The sequence below is a fragment of the Pygocentrus nattereri genome, chromosome 16 (genome assembly GCF_015220715.1).
Source record: "Pygocentrus nattereri isolate fPygNat1 chromosome 16, fPygNat1.pri, whole genome shotgun sequence".
NCBI lineage: Eukaryota > Metazoa > Chordata > Actinopteri > Characiformes > Serrasalmidae > Pygocentrus > Pygocentrus nattereri.
This window is the reverse complement of record NC_051226.1, coordinates 14,201,573-14,223,582: the sequence shown is the minus strand read 5'-3', so window position 1 is coordinate 14,223,582 and position 22,010 is coordinate 14,201,573. Positions and strand designations below refer to the sequence as shown.

General features: G+C 39.3%; 1 protein-coding gene across 3 annotated transcripts in view; it reads left to right on the top strand.

Annotated features, from left to right (window-relative positions):
• The window catches only part of rtkn2b (rhotekin 2b), a 134,095-nt gene that overhangs the window by 68,403 nt on the left and 43,682 nt on the right, over positions 1-22,010 (top strand). For 2 of the 3 annotated variants that reach the window (XM_017686602.2, XM_017686603.2), the window contains exons 6-10: positions 8,469-8,720; positions 9,024-9,118; positions 9,662-9,768; positions 10,566-10,697; positions 12,769-12,934. In XM_017686602.2, coding sequence (XP_017542091.1) covers positions 8,469-8,720; positions 9,024-9,118; positions 9,662-9,768; positions 10,566-10,697; positions 12,769-12,934 — 752 coding nt within the window. Of the gene's footprint in view, positions 1-8,468; positions 8,721-9,023; positions 9,119-9,661; positions 9,769-10,565; positions 10,698-12,768; positions 12,935-13,182; positions 13,279-22,010 lie in introns of those variants that run through there. The other variant, XM_037545704.1, reaches the window with a different exon arrangement.

Genomic DNA, 22,010 nt, shown 5'->3' with positions numbered 1-22,010 from the left:
GAAAAAGTTGTAAAGCAGAAGCTGTAGTATCCGTGATTGATGGTAATTTGTTGCCATGTGCTAATGTGTCAATTTTAGAGCTACTTTAAACTAAGTTCCACTTTACATTTGGTGCTACCTTAAAGAGAGTTCAACCCTAAATTCTGTGCCACCTTAAATTCAGTGCTAGTTTATTTGCAGTTCGACCTTAAGTTCTGTGCCTCCTTAAAAAGGTTCCACCTTAAATTCTGTGCCACCTTAAATTTAGTGCAATGTTAGGGTTAGGGTTCCACTGTAAGGTCTGTGCCATCTTAATTTCATTGCTATGTTGATTAAAGTTCCGCCTTAAATTCTATGCCTCCTTTAATTTTGTGCCTTGCTAACTGAAGTTCCACCTTAAATTTAGTGCTAGGTTATTTGCAGTTCAACCTTAAGTTCTGTGCCTCCTTAAAAAGGTTCCACCTTAAACAGTGTGCCACCTTAAATTTAGTGCAATGTCATTTCATGTTCCACTGTAAGCTCTGTGCCATGTTAATTTCATTGCTATGTTGATTAAAGTTCCATCTTAAATTCTGTGCCTCCTTTAATTTTGTGCCTTGTTAACTGAAGTTCCACCTTAAATTTAGTGCTAGGTTAATTGCAGTTCCACCTTAAAGTCTGTGTCACCTTAAAAGAAGTTCCACCTTAAGTTGTGTGCCACCTTCATTTTGTTTCTATGTTAATTAACGTTCCACCTTAAACACTGTGCCATATTTAGTGCTATGTTAATAGCAGTTCCACCTTAATTTTTTTGCTATATTAATTGAGGTCTCACCTTAAAGTTAGTGACAAGTTAATAGCCGTTCCACCTTTAACATAGCGCTACCTTAACTGAAGTTCCACCTTAAATTTAGTGCTAGGTTAATTGCAGTTCCACCTTAAAGTCTGTGCCACCTTAAAAGAAGTTCCACCTTAAGTTGTGTGCCACCGTAATTTTGTTTCTATGTTAATTAATGTTCCAAAGCCTGTTAATATAGTTAAAATGTTAAATTGGTTGAAACCGGTTGACAGTTGTTAAAATGATAAAATGGTTGAAAACTCTTGATAGTTGTTGAAATGTTGTGAAAAAGTTGTAAAGCAGAAGCTGTAGTACTCGTGATCGATGGTAATTTGTTGCTAGGTGCTAAGATGTTAATTTTAGTGCTACCTTAAACTAAGTTCCACTTTAAATTTGGTGCTACCTTAAGAAGAGTTCCATCATAAAATTCTGTGCCACCTTAAATTTAGTGCTAGGTTATTTGCAGTTCCACCTTAAAGTCTGTTCCACTTTAAATTTAGTGCAATGTCATTTCAAGTTCCACTGTAAGCTCTGTGCCATGTTAATTTCATTGCTATGTTGATTAAAGTTCCGCCTTAAATTCTGTGCCTCCTTTAATTTTGTGCCATGTTAACTGAAGTTCCACCTTAAATTTAGTGCTAGGTTAATTGCAGTTCCACCTTAAAGTCTGTGTCACCTTAAAAGAAGTTCCACCTTAAGTTGTGTGCCACCTTAATTTTGTTTCTATGTTAATTAACGTTCCACCTTAAACACTGTGCCATATTTAGTGCTATGTTAATAGCAGTTCCACCTTCATTTTTTTGCTATATTAATTGTGGTCTCACCTTAAAGTTAGTGACAAGTTAATAGCCGTTCCACCTTTAACATAGCGCTACCTTAACTGAAGTTCCACCTTAAATTTATTGTTATGCTATTGTTAGGTCCACCTTAAATTGAAGTTCCACCTTAAAATTCTGTGCTGTCTTGGTGCAATTCCACCTTAAAAGCAGTTAACCCTTAACAGAGCTGCTGAGAATAAGGCTGGGAACTGGTGAGACATTGAGCTCCGTGCGTGGTTTGGACCTGTTGTGTGAGACAACGATGCATTGTGACATCATGTCTGGCAGTCTGCCAACAGCCTCCCCATTCATTCCCTATGGGGAAAAAATTCCACTTTGAACGTTAATATTCCGGAAACCGTACGTCGGATCGCTTAGAAAAGCACAAGCAACCTAATCGGGTATAGGCCCTACGATCCTGTAAAATTTCGTGGCTCTAGCTCGAAAACTGTGGGACGAGAAACTGTTTAAATTTTGAGTGTAGAATAATAATAATAACTAGAAGGGGAAAGTTCGTGAACGAACTTTAAGTTGGCTTGAAAAAGCCTGTTAAGTAAGTTAAAACGTTAAATTGGTTGAAACCGGTTGACGGTTGTTGAAATGTTCAACTGGTTGAAACCGGTTGACAGTTGTTGAAATGTTAAAATGGTTGAAACCGGTTGACGGTTGTTGAAATGTTAAAATGGTTGAAACCGGTTGACGGTTGTTGAAATGTTAAAATGGTTGAAACCGGTTGACGGTTGTTGAAATGTTAAAATGGTTGAAACCGGTTGACGGTTGTTGAAATGTTAAATTGGTTGAAACCGGTTGGTAGTTGTTAAAATGATAAAACGGTTAAAAACGGTTGATAGCTGTTGAAATGTTTAAATGGTTGAAAACTGTTGATAGTTGTTGACATGTTGCGAAAAAGTTGTAAAGCAGAAGCTGTAGTATCCGTGATTGATGGTAATTTGTTGCCATGTGCTAATGTGTCAATTTTAGAGCTACTTTAAACTAAGTTCCACTTTACATTTGGTGCTACCTTAAAGAGAGTTCAACCCTAAATTCTGTGCCACCTTAAATTCAGTGCTAGTTTATTTGCAGTTCGACCTTAAGTTCTGTGCCTCCTTAAAAAGGTTCCACCTTAAATTCTGTGCCACCTTAAATTTAGTGCAATGTTAGGGTTAGGGTTCCACTGTAAGGTCTGTGCCATCTTAATTTCATTGCTATGTTGATTAAAGTTCCGCCTTAAATTCTATGCCTCCTTTAATTTTGTGCCTTGCTAACTGAAGTTCCACCTTAAATTTAGTGCTAGGTTATTTGCAGTTCGACCTTAAGTTCTGTGCCTCCTTAAAAAGGTTCCACCTTAAACAGTGTGCCACCTTAAATTTAGTGCAATGTCATTTCATGTTCCACTGTAAGCTCTGTGCCATGTTAATTTCATTGCTATGTTGATTAAAGTTCCATCTTAAATTCTGTGCCTCCTTTAATTTTGTGCCTTGTTATCTGAAGTTCCACCTTAAATTTAGTGCTAGGTTAATTGCAGTTCCACCTTAAAGTCTGTGTCACCTTAAAAGAAGTTCCACCTTAAGTTGTGTGCCACCTTAATTTTGTTTCTATGTTAATTAACGTTCCACCTTAAACACTGTGCCATATTTAGTGCTATGTTAATAGCAGTTCCACCTTAATTTTTTTGCTATATTAATTGAGGTCTCACCTTAAAGTTAGTGACAAGTTAATAGCCGTTCCACCTCTAACATAGCGCTACCTTAACTGAAGTTCCACCTTAAATTTAGTGCTAGGTTATTTGCAGTTCCACCTTAAAGTCTGTTCCACTTTAAATTTAGTGCAATGTAATTTCAAGTTCCACTGTAAGCTCTGTGCCATGTTAATTTCATTGCTATGTTGATTAAAGTTCCGCCTTAAATTCTGTGCCTCCTTTAATTTTGTGCCATGTTAACTGAAGTTCCACCTTAAATTTAGTGCTAGGTTAATTGCAGTTCCACCTTAAAGTCTGTGTCACCTTAAAAGAAGTTCCACCTTAAGTTGTGTGCCACCTTAATTTTGTTTCTATGTTAATTAACGTTCCACCTTAAACACTGTGCCATATTTAGTGCTATGTTAATAGCAGTTCCACCTTAATTTTTTTACTATATTAATTGTGGTCTCACCTTAAAGTTAGTGACAAGTTAATAGCCGTTCCACCTTTAACATAGCGCTACCTTAACTGAAGTTCCACCTTAAATTTATTGTTATGCTATTGTTAGGTCCACCTTAAATTGAAGTTCCACCTTAAAATTCTGTGCTGTCTTGGTGCAATTCCACCTTAAAAGCAGTTAACCCTTAACAGAGCTGCTGAGAATAAGGCTGGGAACTGGTGAGACATTGAGCTCCGTGCGTGGTTTGGACCTGTTGTGTGAGACAACGATGCATTGTGACATCATGTCTGGCAGTCTGCCAACAGCCTCCCCATTCATTCCCTATGGGGAAAAAATTCCACTTTGAACGTTAATATTCCGGAAACCGTACGTCGGATCGCTTAGAAAAGCACAAGCAACCTAATCGGGTATAGGCCCTACGATCCTGTAAAATTTCGTGGCTCTAGCTCGAAAACTGTGGGACGAGAAACATTTTAAATTTTTGAGCGTAGAATAATAATAATAATAATAATAATAATAATAAGAAGATTACGAAGAACAGTAAGTTGGCTTTTTCAAGCCAACTTAATAACTAGAAGGGGAAAGTTCGTGAACGAACTTTAAGTTGGCTTGAAAAAGCCTGTTAAGTAAGTTAAAACGTTAAATTGGTTGAAACCGGTTGATAGTTGTTTAAATGTTCAACTGGTTGAAACCGGTTGACGGTTGTTGAAATGTTCAACTGGTTGAAACCGGTTGACGGTTGTTGAAATGTTAAAATGGTTGAAACCGGTTGACGGTTGTTGAAATGTTAAATTGGTTGAAACCGGTTGGTAGTTGTTAAAATGATAAAACGGTTAAAAACGGTTGATAGCTGTTGAAATGTTTAAATGGTTGAAAACTGTTGATAGTTGTTGACATGTTGCGAAAAAGTTGCAAAGCAGAAGCTGTAGTATCCGTGATTGATGGTAATTTGTTGCCATGTGCTAATGTGTCAATTTTAGAGCTACTTTAAACTAAGTTCCACTTTACATTTGGTGCTACCTTAAAGAGAGTTCAACCCTAAATTCTGTGCCACCTTAAATTCAGTGCTAGGTTATTTGCAGTTCGACCTTAAGTTCTGTGCCTCCTTAAAAAGGTTCCACCTTAAATTCTGTGCCACCTTAAATTTAGTGCAATGTTAGGGTTAGGGTTCCACTGTAAGGTCTGTGCCATCTTAATTTCATTGCTATGTTGATTAAAGTTCCGCCTTAAATTCTATGCCTCCTTTAATTTTGTGCCTTGCTAACTGAAGTTCCACCTTAAATTTAGTGCTAGGTTATTTGCAGTTCAACCTTAAGTTCTGTGCCTCCTTAAAAAGGTTCCACCTTAAACAGTGTGCCACCTTAAATTTAGTGCAATGTCATTTCTTGTTCCACTGTAAGCTCTGTGCCATGTTAATTTCATTGCTATGTTGATTAAAGTTCCGCCTTAAATTCTGTGCCTCCTTTAATTTTGTGCCTTGTTAACTGAAGTTCCACCTTAAATTTAGTGCTAGGTTAATTGCAGTTCCACCTTAAAGTCTGTGTCACCTTAAAAGAAGTTCCACCTTAAGTTGTGTGCCACCTTCATTTTGTTTCTATGTTAATTAACGTTCCACCTTAAACACTGTGCCATATTTAGTGCTATGTTAATAGCAGTTCCACCTTAATTTTTTTGCTATATTAATTGTGGTCTCACCTTAAAGTTAGTGACAAGTTAATAGCCGTTCCACCTTTAACATAGCGCTACCTTAACTGAAGTTCCACCTTAAATTTAGTGCTAGGTTAATTGCAGTTCCACCTTAAAGTCTATTCCACCTTAAAAGAAGTTCCACCTTAAGTTGTGTGCCACCGTAATTTTGTTTCTATGTTAATTAATGTTCCAAAGCCTGTTAATATAGTTAAAATGTTAAATTGGTTGAAACCGGTTGACAGTTGTTAAAATGATAAAATGGATGAAAACTGTTGATAGTTGTTGAAATGTTGTGAAAAAGTTGTAAAGCAGAAGCTGTAGTACTCGTGATCGATGGTAATTTGTTGCTAGGTGCTAAGATGTTAATTTTAGTGCTACCTTAAACTAAGTTCCACTTTAAATTTGGTGCTACCTTAAGAAGAGTTCCATCATAAAATTCTGTGCCACCTTAAATTTAGTGCTAGGTTATTTGCAGTTCCACCTTAAAGTCTGTTCCACTTTAAATTTAGTGCAATGTCATTTCAAGTTCCACTGTAAGCTCTGTGCCATGTTAATTTCATTGCTATGTTGATTAAAGTTCCGCCTTAAATTCTGTGCCTCCTTTAATTTTGTGCCATGTTAACTGAAGTTCCACCTTAAATTTAGTGCTAGGTTAATTGCAGTTCCACCTTAAAGTCTGTGTCACCTTAAAAGAAGTTCCACCTTAAGTTGTGTGCCACCTTAATTTTGTTTCTATGTTAATTAACGTTCCACCTTAAACACTGTGCCATGTTTAGTGCTATGTTAATAGCAGTTCCACCTTAATTTTTTTGCTATATTAATTGTGGTCTCACCTTAAAGTTAGTGACAAGTTAATAGCCGTTCCACCTTTAACATAGCGCTACCTTAACTGAAGTTCCACCTTAAATTTATTGTTATGCTATTGTTAGGTCCACCTTAAATTGAAGTTCCACCTTAAAATTCTGTGCTGTCTTGGTGCAATTCCACCTTAAAAGCAGTTAACCCTTAACAGAGCTGCTGAGAATAAGGCTGGGAACTGGTGAGACATTGAGCTCCGTGCGTGGTTTGGACCTGTTGTGTGAGACAACGATGCATTGTGACATCATGTCTGGCAGTCTGCCAACAGCCTCCCCATTCATTCCCTATGGGGAAAAAATTCCACTTTGAACGTTAATATTCCGGAAACCGTACGTCGGATCGCTTAGAAAAGCACAAGCAACCTAATCGGGTATAGGCCCTACGATCCTGTAAAATTTCGTGGCTCTAGCTCGAAAACTGTGGGACGAGAAACTGTTTAAATTTTGAGTGTAGAATAATAATAATAATAATAATAATAAGAAGATTACGAAGAACAGTAAGTTGGCTTTTTCAAGCCAACTTAATAATAAGAAGATTACGAAGAACAGTAAGTTGGCTTTTTCAAGCCAACTTAATAATAATAATAATAATAATAAGAAGAAGATTACGAAGAACAGTAAGTTGGCTTTTTCAAGCCAACTTAATAATAATAATAATAAGAAGATTACGAAGAACAGTAAGTTGGCTTTTTCAAGCCAACTTAATTAACAAGCTACTAGCGCTCCTCTGTAGGCGACCCTGCCAGTCTGCGGAGAGCAGAGGAGGGTAAATTTCAGCTTCTCACTACTGGGCTTTAGTTGCAATTAGGTCATCATATGCCTTCAAAGAAGAGAGGATTATTTGTTATCACCCACCCCTAATTCTTCAGTGATATGAAGCTGCAGTCAGATATTTGCCAGCTTCTTGTTTGAATTTTCTCATTCTGCCTTATATAGGTACAGCAGGTCTGATGCCCGAGGCACTAGAATGTTGTCAGCGATTCGCTCTATGGCCACCAGAGGTCTCACTCCCCAGAGTACTAGCCTACTTCCAACCAAACCACCTGCACCTTATTTCAGTAATCAGCCACTGCTTAAATACCCCTTCCTTTCAGCCAGGCAGTGCAAAGTATAGCCGGTTCACTTGTGTCTGCATACTAAGCATGTTGGAAGATCTGCTTGTCTTATGATTTTGACTCTCTGCCTGGACTTTTGGATTTTTGCCTTTGCCTTTTGCCCCTTTGTATTGGATGCTTGGTTTTCGGATGGATTTACTTGTTTTGTCCTTTTTGCTATACCTTTTTGACCACGAGTTTTGGATTGCCCCTTCTACTATTAGTTCTGCAAATGGATCCTTCTTCAGTTTCTGAGTCCACATTGTCACAAATGTAACTGCTGCATCATTTAAGGTGAAACGGGGAATTTAGCTAGCTAGCTACCAAGACATCAGCAAACTGCTAGTGGTTTTTTATGCTTGTTATGAAGAAAAGGATGATAATACTGAATATTGAAACAACATCAAACTAAGATAATACAATAGTTATTGTAATTTTTACAATAGGAGAAACTCACATTTGCAGGTTTCTTTGGTCGCTTGTGCAGCCACCTTGCTGGTTTTTCTTTTTTTCTCATAATTCAATTCAATTCAACTTTGTTGTCATTATACAATACAAGGTAGTACAGTATAACAAAACAGTATCAGCCTACTTCTCCAGTGCAGTAATAAAAGATAAATAGCAAACAGTGCAAAGACAAAAGACAGTAAAAGACAAGACAAAATGTGCGTAATCAGTAAGTACAAGATAACACACTGTTTGGAGTGTCGTTCTAAAAAACCTCAGTTTGGAGGGCCATGTAGCCCTAACACTTCACACTACCCCTCTATTTCAACTAAAATCGGGACATCCTACCCCTAGACGTGCATACACAAAACTAAGGGGTAAGGGCTAAGTGGTAGGGGCAAGAGGTGAAATGGGTTTGGTCCTAAATGTGTAGACCAAGAGAGATCAATCTGCATGGTGTTCACATGCCATGTTTTGATGAATTTCCTGCTAAAGCTGCCAAGGGAATACACATTCTTTTCTATGATCATGAACAAAGGGTGTGGCAGGATGGATGAGACAAACATTTTTGTAGGTCTAATTTCCCTAAAACTCTCTCTTTCTCTCTCTCTCTCTTTCTCTCTGTACAGTGCGGATGTGTCTTCAGGTTTCGAGTTGCGGTTGGAGCTCTATAGCTGTTACGTGGATGAGGAGTTCAGTCTGGCTCAGGCTCCGCGGCGGCTGGCCCGTCTCAGTGGCTCACTGGGTCGTTCTTCCGGTAAAAGGCTCCGTGCAGCTCTGGAGTCAGCCACAGCCTGCGGACTGAACGGCAGCACAGACAGAGAGTCAGACACAGACAGAGCAGGATCACCTGGAGGATCTCCAGTACATGCACCAGCACTGTAATGACATTAATAACAAAAATAATACAAATTTTCATTTGCATAATACTTTGCACTGTAGATACAAAATCTCAAAGTACTTTACACAGTAAGATATACATTAGACCTAATACACTAAGAGTCAGTGCAGTTATCAATAAGCCAAAATTATTAATCCTGTTCCAGGGTATATAAATACTACTGACTATTAATAAGTACAAAAGTACATGTTTGTTTGCATATGCTGTCTTATCCCTGCATGTTCCCAGAATTACATGTGTACACATACGTGTATGTGGTAATGTCGTATGGTTCTGTCCACAGGGGACCGAAATATCACTTGCTTGCCCACACCTGTCTGACCCTGTCTCATGTCCAGAATTCATTCAGAACTCATGATCTGACCATCTCTGGCACAGGTGAGAAGACTGGCCCTCTTAGCACTTCTAACTCCTTTTCACAGCCAGCATGCCTATATTGGAGGTCCTACAGTTCAGCCTTGAATTTTAATATTTTTAATCAAATACATTTTTTAAAATATTTGAATTAAAATTGAATCAGATTTTGAATTATACTATTTTATTTGATTATATTAAAAAATAGCAGACAAGTTGATTTCCCCTCCCCTGGCAAAATGGCCACTAAAACGGGCAATTGGGTTTAATCAAAGCAGTATATATATTTTGTTGTCTTTTATATTAAGGTTATCACTTTATATTTTATATTTTGCTACACATTGTTTTGTCTTTTACTGTACAGTCAGTTTTCTTGGCTTTGTTACTTTTGTTTTTTTTTTTTTGTGTAAAAATTCCATATTTAAAATTTGCTTAAATGATGCTCCATAAAAGGGTTATGAAAAATGTGAAAAAATGTTATTATTATTATTATTGTTATTTTTTTTTATTATTTATTTATTATAATCATTGTCACTGTGTGTGTGTGTGTGTGTGTGTGTGTGTTAGAGGACAGCTCATTCTGGTTGCCACTCTATGGTAGTGTATGTTGCCGTCTGGTGGCTCAGCCAAACTGTATGACTCTGCCAGTAATGAGCGGCAAGCTAAAGGTCCAGGTGAGTGTTCAAGTGATTTGTTAATTCTTTGTTTAAAAAAATAAAATTATATTATAGTGAGAAGTGTTCTGATTTGCTCTTTTAAAAAGCCACTTAGATTTTCAAAGTGAAAATAACAGAGAGAACTGCAATTACTGTTCAATTACTGAATTTAACATTGTGAAAAAAATAAAGTGTCACCTCTGCAAAAGGTGTAGTGCATTTATATTGTATTAATGATTTTTTGTAAATAAATAGACATTGTGCAGAAAATTGGTAGACAAATGCCTTTTTTAATTTAGAGAATGTGTCACTGTGTATGTAACTGTTGGAATTTATGATAGCTAAAAACAGTGAATTCAGAATAAGCCGATTTTGCAGTGTAATTTCTCTATATGAAGTGTTTCTGAAAATTTTAGCGGTAGTCTTTTAGTTGTAGTCGTAGTCTAGTCTTTTTTTTTTTTTTCAACATGGGCCCTTTAAGGTCTGTGCTAATACAGAATGATTAGAATTGTGTCAGAATTGACATAATTAATTATGTCAATCAATTGACATAATGATATTGTTATAATCAGAATTGACCGCTTTGATATACCATTGCTACTCCACTGCTTCTTGAAGCGGTGCTAATCAAATTGCAAAAAAAAACAGATTGAATCAAATCACTGTGACATGTGAGAATTCTTGATACGTTAAATCCTTTCATAAAGAGCAATGATCGTCAGACAGTTACACACCTGATCAGTACCTAATAATATCTGTCTCAGTCATTGTTCATTTGAGCTTACTGATGTTATTGACCGTCTCTGTCCCTGCAGCAACCAGAAGATTGTCCTGAGAGCTGGTCAGAAGTCTACGGTGTCCTAAAAGGGACAGGACTAATCTGCTACCATCGGCAAGAAGATGTGGAAACTTCAGAAGAGCCAGCATTCACCATCCCCATAAACAAGGTGAAGCTCATGTGGTCATCAGTTATCACTGGTTAATCTAAATACCTCTTTCAAATGGCAGCCTGCTTTCTTTTCTTTATGTTCAATATTTTATATAAATTGTAAAATCTTATTCTCTATTCATTTTGCTCTTTTATTACTGTATACAGTCTGGTGTCATCCAGAGGAGGATGAGTTCCACTTTTTGAGTCTTGGTCCCTTATCTCCATTTTTTGTCATTTTTCAGTGTTTGGCATAATTTGAAAATGCCTGTTGCTCTTCACATTGTGTGTAAATTTTTATGATATATGGACCAACAGAAATGGACCAAAAGCACTGGTTCCATTGACTTACATTCAAAGAAAATTGTTTTTTCTTTCTCCTGTAAAGTTATCATTTTAGCCATAACAGGTTTTATTCTAACAGCAGCGATGGTGGAGAAAAATGTTTGAAATTGCTTTCTTGGCCTGCCGCTGTTTGCCTTAGTGTGTGGTTGAAGACTTGAGCCACTAGAGGTCACTCTGTCTCTGATACATATTGTAGTTATTCATATTGTACTGAATGCTTGTAGTCATTTATCACACCACAATCTGGCCTCATTTTGGGGGCGGATTTGGAATTAGCATTTTTATGGGGAGTGACAATGATGAATGAGTGCCCTCATTTCCTGTTTAAGGTCCATGAAGTGCTCCACCCGCCACATACAGAACAGGACATGCTGTCCTCAAAAGATATTTGATTATCAGTGGATTTGATGAGAAATTTGGTGACACAACCAAAATCAGCCCTGTAAAACATGATAAACATTTATAAATATGAACATTGGACTGATTGGAGACTACTTTTTGTGAGGATGTGGTTTTATGTCATCAAAAACAATCATGGTAAATTTTTACATAATCATATCCAACTTATGTAATATGATATGAAGACTGATATATGTAAATGATCTGTGTTTTGATTGGCTGCTCTATGGGCTGACACACTCATCATAACTTTGGTGTGAATGGGCAGAACTTTACTACTGCAGGCAGAATTATGTATGAAATGTGTAAATAATGTTTTTGTGACAGTACAAAAACAATGAACTCAGAACAGGCTGACTTTGCAGTTTTGTTTCCGTGTATGAACAGTGTGGATTGGAAAGTGAGGGGTACTTTTTAAACTATAATAATGTCCACATACTGCATAAAACTCTTTTTTGTAATAAAAGAGGAAAAATCGATTTCGTAAGATATGGGAACTTACGCAGACCTTTGGCTGCGTGTAGATATTTATTGTCATAATACAGAAAACAATAGTCACAACAATATTGTTAAAACCTATATGAAGCAGCGATTAAAATGCAGGATTCTGTTAGTGAATGTAACCCTTCGGATTGTTTATTGTTGCTACCTGTCCTACAAACTTATTCATAATGTAACGACTGTCACTTATCAGTACAGCGCAGAAGTCTAAGACCACCCTTCATTTGTTTAATTAACCAGGCAAAATGGCAATGAAGTACAGGTTATTCATTTTTCAGAGGCAAAAAAACAGAAAACATATTTAACAGAAAATTACACAGAAGCCTCAGCAACTAAAAATAATATATATCATTTCAGTATACTTTATTTATCTTATTTACAGCTTCCATTCCAGTGTCTGTCTCTTTTTCTCAGTGAGCTCTACACATCCTTTCAGAGCCATAGTGCTGAGTAGTCTTCTCACAGTGGAAGGATGGACAGAAACACCTGTGGATGTTTTCAGATGTGAAGCAGCTAGATTTTCTCCTCTTTCTCAAAGATGAAAGCTTTAAGTGCCGTTTATCTGATGGCAGCAGTTTTGGTGTCTACCAGGAGGTTGTTAGGAGTCCCATTTTCTCTGTAGCTAATAATGTTTTTTTTTTTTAACTCCAGTTTTAAAAAACACCTGCTTCTCACCTTCTTTCTCCTTCCTCACGCATGTGGATTATCTTATATCTAATCTCTTCAGAAATATCTCTTAATGGAGCTTAATGGAGCTTTGTGACTGGAAATTCAGTAAATGAAAGGTAAATGAAAGTGTCTGACTTTTGCACAGTGCTGTAAGTGTGTTTATGTGTGTTCTTTAGGAAACCCGGATACGTGCAACGGAAAAAGACCCAGTCTTAAACACACAAAGTATCTTGATAACCAACCAGTGGGCGCATGGAGAGTCAACACACATGCTGGTCACTCACACACATCAGGATACACACAGCTGGATGGAAGCCTTCTGGCAGCATTTTTATGACATGAGTAAGTACATACACATACAACCACGCAAACACCCACCATGACACACCCACCCGAAATGAGACTTCCTGGCAACATCACAAGTGAGGACACATACAAATGCACATAGATATGGCAGAGTTCTTGTAAAGCCTGTCTTGTTGTGCTCAGTCTGTGTCAGTTGTCAGCTGGAATGTAATGACGTCATCTGTCTACGGTCAGCAGATCCCATCAGCATATTCATCAATGTCATCTTATCTGCTCTATCACAGTTCTCTGGACAACCCAGCAACGTGCAGACCTCTTCACGTCTTCACCCAGAAATGTTTGCACGTGTTTATGATATAATAAAGTCCTATATCCTTATACAAGATGTTCAAGGATTCTTTAGTAAAGGGCAGTGATTGAATATAGAACCATGACAGCTCAAAGAAACACTTGAATATTTTAATGGTTCTTCACGCAGTTAAATGTTTTTTTTCCTCCGTTTTTTTTTTTAAATATGAATCTGCATCTAGTGTAGTTTTACAGTCTGACGGTAATAATTGTAGAGAGATTTTAATCCAGTATGAATCTGCAGTGTGTGTAGTTTTACAGTCTGACGGTAATAATTGTAGAGAGATTTTAATCCAGTATGAATCTGCAGCTTGTGTAGTTTTACAGTCTGACGGTAATAATTGTGGAGAGATTTTAATCCAGTATGAATCTGCAACGTGTATAGTTTTACAGTCTGACAGTAATAATTGTGGAGAGATTTTAATCCAGTATGAATCTGCAGCTGGTGTAGTTTTACAGTCTGACGGGAATAATTGTAGAGAGATTTTAATCCAGTATGAATCTGCATCTTGTGTAGTTTTACAGTCTGACGGTAATAATTGTGGAGAGATTTTAATCCAATATGAATCTGCAGTGTGTGTAGTTTTACAGTCTGACGGTAATAATTGTGGAGAGATTTTAATCCAGTATGAATCTGCAACGTGTATAGTTTTACAGTCTGACAGTAATAATTGTGGAGAGATTTTAATCCAGTATGAATCTGCAGCTTGTGTAGTTTTACAGTCTGACGGGAATAATTGTAGAGAGATTTTAATCCAGTATGAATCTGCAGCTTGTGTAGTTTTACAGTCTGACAGGAATAATTGTAGAGAGATTTTAATCCAGTATGAATCTGCAGTGTGTGTGTAGTTTTACAGTCTGACGGTAATAATTGTAGAGAGATTTTAATCCAGTATGAATCTGCAGCTGGTGTAGTTTTACAGTCTGACGGTAATAATTGTAGAGAGATTTTAATCCAGTATGAATCTGCAGCTTGTGTAGTTTTACAGTCTGACAGGAATAATTGTAGAGAGATTTTAATCCAGTATGAATCTGCAGTGTGTGTAGTTTTACAGTCTGACGGGAATAATTGTAGAGAGATTTTAATCCAGTATGAATCTGCAGCTTGTGTAGTTTTACAGTCTGACAGTAATAATTGTGGAGAGATTTTAATCCAGTATGAATCTGCAGTGTGTGTAGTTTTACAGTCTGACAGTAATAATTGTAGAGAGATTTTAATCCAGTATGAATCTGCAGTGTGTGTGTAGTTTTACAGTCTGACGGTAATAATTGTAGAGAGATTTTAATCCAGTATGAATCTGCAGCTGGTGTAGTTTTACAGTCTGACGGGAATAATTGTAGAGAGATTTTAATCCAGTATGAATCTGCAGCTTGTGTAGTTTTACAGTCTGACGGGAATAATTGTAGAGAGATTTTAATCCAGTATGAATCTGCAGCTTGTGTAGTTTTACAGTCTGACGGGAATAATTGTAGAGAGATTTTAATCCAGTATGAATCTGCAGCTGGTGTAGTTTTACAGTCTGATGGTAATAATTGTAGAGAGATTTTAATCCAGTATGAATCTGCAGCTTGTGTAGTTTTACAGTCTGACGGGAATAATTGTAGAGAGATTTTAATCCAGTATGAATCTGCAGCTTGTGTAGTTTTACAGTCTGACGGGAATAATTGTAGAGAGATTTTAATCCAGTATGAATCTGCAGCTTGTGTAGTTTTACAGTCTGACGGGAATAATTGTAGAGAGATTTTAATCCAGTATGAATCTGCAGCTGGTGTAGTTTTACAGTCTGACGGTAATAATTGTAGAGAGATTTTAATCCAGTATGAATCTGCAGCTGGTGTAGTTTTACAGTCTGATGGTAATAATTGTAGAGAGATTTTAATCCAGTATGAATCTGCAGCTTGTGTAGTTTTACAGTCTGACAGGAATAATTGTAGAGAGATTTTAATCCAGTATGAATCTGCAGTGTGTGTAGTTTTACAGTCTGACGGTAATAATTGTGGAGTGATTTTAATCCAGTATGAATCTGCAGCGTGTGTAGTTTTACAGTCTGACAGTAATAATTGTGGAGAGATTTTAATCCAGTATGAATCTGCAGCGTGTGTAGTTTTTGCAGTCATCATCATCATTATCATCATCATCATTATCGTTAGTCGTTAATCGCTTAATCCAGATAGGGTCGCAGTAGCAGTTGGGAGAGCAGAGAATCCCCCGCAACTTCTTTCAGCTCCTTCCCAAGCTCCTCACCCTATCAAATAGAGTGTAGCCCGCCACCCTGCAAAGAAAGCTCATTTCCGCTGCTTGTATTTGCGATCTCATTCTTTTAGTCATTACCCACAGCTCATGACCGTAGGTGAGGGTCAGGATGTAGACCAACTGGTAAACAGAGAGCTTTGCCTTATGGCTCAGCTCCCTCTTCACCACTACAGTCCGGTACAGTGACCACATTACTGCTGCGGCCTGTCCCAGGCTGCTGTCGATCTCACAATCCCTCTTCCCGTCACTCGTGAACAAGACCCCGAGATACTTAAACTCCTCCACCTGGGTCAAGTCCTTTCCCCTTACCTGGAGTAGGCATGCCATCCTTTTCCGGGCTAAGACCATAGACTCAGATTTGGAGGTGCTGATCCGCATACAAACCGCTTCACACTCAGCTGCAAACTGCTCCAGTGAGCACCGGAGGCATCCATGTGATTCAGCCAAAAGAACAGCATTGTCTGCAAATAGCAGAAACACCACCCTCCGGCCTCCACACATAATACCCTCCTGACCTTGGCTACGCCTTGACACCCTGTCCATGAATATCATGAACAGGAGTGGAGACAGGGCACAACCGGAGCCCAACGCTAATACTGAAAGGGTGCGACTTAATGCTGAGTATACAAACACAGCTCTCACTCTGGGAGTACAGAGATCAAATGGCCCGGAATAGTAGCCCCGGTACCCCATACTCCCAGAGGACCTCCCACAAGATATCTCAGGGAACCCGGGTGTAAGCCTTCTCCAAATCCACAAAGCACATATAGACTGGGTTGGCAAACTCCCATGCCCTTTCAATCCGCGAGATGGTGAAAAGCTGGTCCATTGTTCTACGGCCAGGATGGAATCCACACTGTTCCTCCTCAATCTGAGGTTCAACTATCAGTCGGAGTCTCCTTTCCAGCACCTTGGCATAGACTTTCCCAGGGAGGCTGAGCAGTGTGATACCGCAATAGTTGGCACACACCATCCGGTCCCGCTTTTTTAAAAATGGGGACCACCACCCCAGTGTGCCAGTCCAAGGGTACTGTTCCTGAGGTCCATGCAATATTGCAGAGGCACGTCAGCCATGACAACCCCACAATATCCAGAGCCTTAAGCATCTCCGGACGAATCTCATCCACCCCCGGTGCCTTGCCACTGTAGAGCTTGCCACCTACCTCAGTGACCTCCACCAGGGAAATGGAGCTTGACATGCCAGAGGCCTCCGGTCCTGACTCCTGTGATAAAGTGCTCCTTCTACCGACTGACAATATCCTCATTTGAAGTCAGAGTTTGGACAGAACCTCCTTGAAGCCAACTGAAAGTCTTTTTCCATGGTTTCGCCAAACTCCTCCCACGCCCTGGATTTTGCTTCTGCCACCATTGCAGCTGTCACCTTTTTTGCCTGGAGGTACCTCTCTGCTGAGTCGGGAGTCCTTTGGGCCATCCAGTCCCTAAAGGCCTCTTTCTTCAGCTTGACAGCCTCCCTCACCACTGGTGTCCAACAGTGGGTTCTTGGGTTACCACCCCGTCGGGCACCCACAAGCTTTTGGCCACAGCTATGCCTGGTAGCTTCCACAATGGAGGTTTTGAACAGGGTCCATTCAGACTCCATGTCCCCTACCTCCCCCGGGACATGAGAAAAGCTTTCCTGGAGGGGGGAGTTGAAATCATTCTGAACAGGGGCCTCCGACAGTTGTTCCCAGCACACCCTCACTATTCGCTTGGGCCTACCGGGTCTGACCATCAGTTTTCCTTGCCATCTGATCCAGCTCACCACCAGATGGTGATCAGTTGACAGCTCAGCACCTCTCTTTACCCAAGTGTCCAGAACATATGGTTCCAATTCAGATGAAATGACAACAAAGTCGATCATTGACCTCTGACCCAAGGAGCTCTGGTACCATGTACACTTATGAACATCCTTGTGTTTCAAACTTGGTGTTTGTTATGGACAGTCCATGCCTGGCACAGAAGTCCAATAAAAATTTACCATTTGGGTTTAGATTGGGCAGACCGTTCTTCCCAATCACACCTCTCCAGGTCTCCCAGTCATTGTCAACATGAGCATTGAAGTCCCCCAGTAAGACTATGGAGTCTGTAGGCGGGACCCTTTCCAGAATCCCGCCCACTTGCTCCAAGAAAGCAGAATACTCGGACCTGTTGTTTGGGCATAAGCACACACAACAGTCAGGGCTTTCCTCTCTGCGATTTTAATTCGCATTGAGGCGACCCTCTCGTCCACAAACTCCTCCTCGGACAAACTCCAACTGCACAGCCGCCAGCTGGGGACTCATGAGTATCCCCACTCATGCCCGGCGCCTCTCACCCTGTGCAACCCCTGAGTAAGAGAGGGACCAACCCCTACCAACCACCCGCACAAGCTCCGGCTCCTTCCCCCTAGTGAGGTTACATTCCACGTGCCAAGAGCCAGTTTCTGCCGGAAGGGCCTAGGCTGCCAAGGGCCCCCCTGCAATCTCCCACTGCCTGTGCAGCACTGCACCACTCCCCCATGCTGGACCTTGTGGGTGGTGGGCCCACATGGTCCCCCCACGTCTGACAGTAATAATTGTGGAGTGATTTTAATCCAGTAGGAATCTGCAGTGTGTGTACTTTTTATAGTCTGACAGTATCTGGAAATTTGTGGAAATTTCACAGATACTTAAACTTAAACCAAGTAGCCAGTCAAGCCCCATCAAAGTACATTACACAACCTAATCTGGGAAAAATTAATCCATCTCTAGTAGGACTCAGTTCATACATTGCCTGTGAAAATTATAATATCTAGTTTTTTGAAAGAATAGTACAATTGAACATGGTTTTGCAGTATTTTAACATATTAAAGATGTGAAAATCTTTCTAAAAAGATTTTAGAAGATATCTGTCATACAAATTTGTGACAAAATTTTTGACAATGTTTCCTTAGAAATAATGCATCATGCATCTTATCACAGTCTGATTATATCCTCTCTATTTAGAAATTTTTAAGAATGTTTAGTTTCATTATATATTCTCTACAGGTTGTGGGGAGGAGCATATGAGGTATTTGTAAGAAGCTGCAGGAAAGTGCTTGTTTATGTAAACGTATTTTGCTTTAAATTATACATTTTCTTGGTAATCAACTTAATGGAAGGTGTACTTTTATTCAGTATTTCAGTCGTCTGCCCGGCTTTCAGTCAGTTAGCACGTTAACCTTATAGAGATACCCTGTTGTCCTTGGAACTCCAATAGACACGTTAGCTGAGAAAATGTGAGCAGACAGGTAGCACATATTTCATTATTAATGGTTTAAATGGCAAATACCATCAGTCGCATACCTAAAATCTACCTAGCTTAAATTTTTCTAGGTTTCATGGAATTTGCAAAACTGACATATTGACCCTGGGACCTTGTTGTTGAATGAGATGTAAAGAATTGCTTTATGTGACCTCTGTCTGTTTCTTTTAGATAGCAGCTCCTAAAATGCACATACACATGTAATGTTTTGCTAAAGGGATACGGGTTTAGTAGCTTATGGCATGCACCCGCCCCTCGGGCCCTGATGATGACCACAAGAGACAGCAGGAACGCAGGGCATGAACTGTCCTTGCAGGGAGAGGAGAACTGCAAGTAAGTGGTGGACAACGCACAAGCCCCAAGCACCACTTCTTGGGCACTGTCTCCAGTCCCAAAGCGAAGATATTTTGGTTTGCCTTACATTTAACCCCAGCGGCTGAGCTGCTGAGCTGGAGGCAGAGCCCAGGAGGCAGGGCCTGGGACTCGCACGCTGTCCCCCATTCACTCAAAGTTCTCCTCTCCCCAGGTGGAAGGTTTGGGCCCCTATCTGCCAGCTCTCACAGCCGTCATCGGAGGACAGGCGCATGCCACATAACTATAGTTTGGAAATTGTCTTTTGTGTCCACAGTGCTCAGTAGACTCAGCCATTTCAGCTGAAACAAGGTTTTCACTCTAGTTACTAGAAGGCCTGTAGCTCCCCTTGTGGACAGTCTTGTTAAATGTGAGTGAGTGAGTGACTGACTGACTGACTCACTCACTCAAATACTTCAACCCAACAACTTGCATGTTGACACCACTTCTGCTTCCAATTAGATGAGTGCCATCTTAGACATTCCTTTGTCCCCATTAAGTTCATAAATAAATATCCCTGGAGGCAGCCAAACTTTATTTATAACCTCATCTGATGTACAGTTTTTTTTATTTGTTTGTTTGTTTGCTTAGTTTTCAATGATCTACTTATTATTCTACTTTTTTATCTGTCTTCTGTTTGGGTTGGGTTTGACTGGGTATGGAGGAGTAAGATATTTATGACTTGTTATATGTTTTATCTGTAGTTTTAGGGGGAACAGGGTTGTTAAATTCTCATCCCTGTCCAAAATCAGTACAATTTTGTTACCTTTGTTACGTTGTTGTATTACAAGCCTAGTACACTGTAGTAAGTGGGACAGTTGCTTTGAAGTTTTGTTGAAGTTTGAATTGGCATAAAATATTGCTTTTGTTCGTGTAAACTGAATTAAATTTCCTGATACCACATTGTCATTTTTTTTAAATATGAACTGACAAACAATTTTTGTTAGTGTACACAAAATATGCATACATTTGTCCTCCAGCAATGCATTGCCTTATAGGAAACTTTGCTTACAGTATGTTGAGGTGAAGGTATGACAGCTTATGGAAGAAATTCTGATGGGTGGTAAGAAATTCAGATATCTTGTGCACAGCCTGTGCTGGGCTGCATTTTCCAGTTTTGGGTTATGAGGATGTTTCGCTGAAAGCCCACAGTGTCCACACCATATGGGGTGCTGTGGGAAGCTCATTCTCATGACTTCCTTTCTCCATCATATTCTTTATTACAGCAATTAATAATCTTCAGTTAGAAAGTCAGGGATTTAAAAAACTCAAGACTATAAGGTTTATAACTTTAACTAAGGCCAAGGCAGTCCAGTCAGGCTAGTATTGTGATTATATTACATACTGTAATAAAGCTAGCAGTATTGGTGAATCATGAATAATGTGACCTGGTTCAAGATGAGTCTGCATTATTTTGAACTACGTCATTTACATTGCTTTTGGACTATATGTTATATATTGATGCTTCTGAATACACAGAAATAGATGCTGGAACTATGTACACTAGGGGTGCAGGAGAAAATGATTCTTGGATACATTGTGATGCAGACGTGAACGATTCTGAATCAATTCACAAATGTAAAAAATCAATTTTCAAAATTTTAATTTATAATGTAATGTTGGCGGAACGTGAAGGGCGGAACTTGGAAATGGGTAAGTGCAGCGCCCAGTCAGTCAGTAGCAGCACATGACAAAACACAACTGGATGAGCGAGAAACTGGCTCCCTCTGCATTAAAGCCAGGTTAGGTCAGCAGTCACCATAATAATAATAATAAGTTACGTTTATTTACGTTGAGGTGTCAGTCTCACTGCTCCCTAGTGTGTGTGTGCTCACTAGTGTGTATGTATGTGGTGTTTTGCTTCACGGATGGGTTAAATGCGGAGGAGAAATTTCGCTGTTGTGGGACTAATAAGTGTCACTTAATCTTAATCTAATTAATATCATGTCTTTTAGCAGCACCCTAGCAGCCAACTGGCACACCATAGTAACCACCTAGCAACCAAGTGAACTACCATTGCAACTACCTAGAACACCATAAAGACTATCTAGCAATGTCAAGGAATTACTTAAAGCTGTTTTATGAATATTTCAAAATAAAGAATAACAAAATGCTTAGACTACACATGCTTTCACTGAAATATAGTTACTTCAGCATAGTGACTTTTGCAAAGTGCCGTTTTTAATGTGTACATGTGACAGTTAATTGTGGCCTAATAGTTTAAAGGGTTATATATATTATCATTGCGTATACCTGATATGTGTCATTCTTCCATTGTGAAGCCATGAAAATGAGCTTGAAGCAAGAACAAACCACAGAATGTCAAAGCAGTATATTGCTCTGTGCCTAAATTAAAAAACAAAAACGATTATCTGTCTTTGTAGATGCTGAAATGTTGTTTTTATGCAACAATTTGGTGCTTGTTTTTTACATTGTAAAAATATAATGCAATTATTGTCTCTTATGTGTTAATTTAAGTATATTAAGTACGTTACAGGAACATAAAATATTATTTTAAAAACAGTAAGGCCTTTTTGAATTGTTTTTGTATGGATATAAGTGATACTTTTTTGATCCCACAAACGGGGAAATTCCACCTCCGCATTTAACCCATCCATGAAGTGAAACACCACATACACACTAGTGAACACACACACACACTAGGGGGCAGTGAGCACACTTGCCCGGAGCGGTGGGCAGCCCTATCCACGGCGCCCGGGGAGCAGTTCGGGGTTAGGCGTCTTGCTCAAGGACACCTCAGTCATGGACTGTCGGCCCTGGGGATCAAACCGGCAACCTTCCGGTCACAGGGCCAGCTCCCTAACCTCCAGCCCACGACTGCCCCCCTATATCTCTATATTTTTCTGATTAATTTAGCTAAAATACAGCGTCATGTGT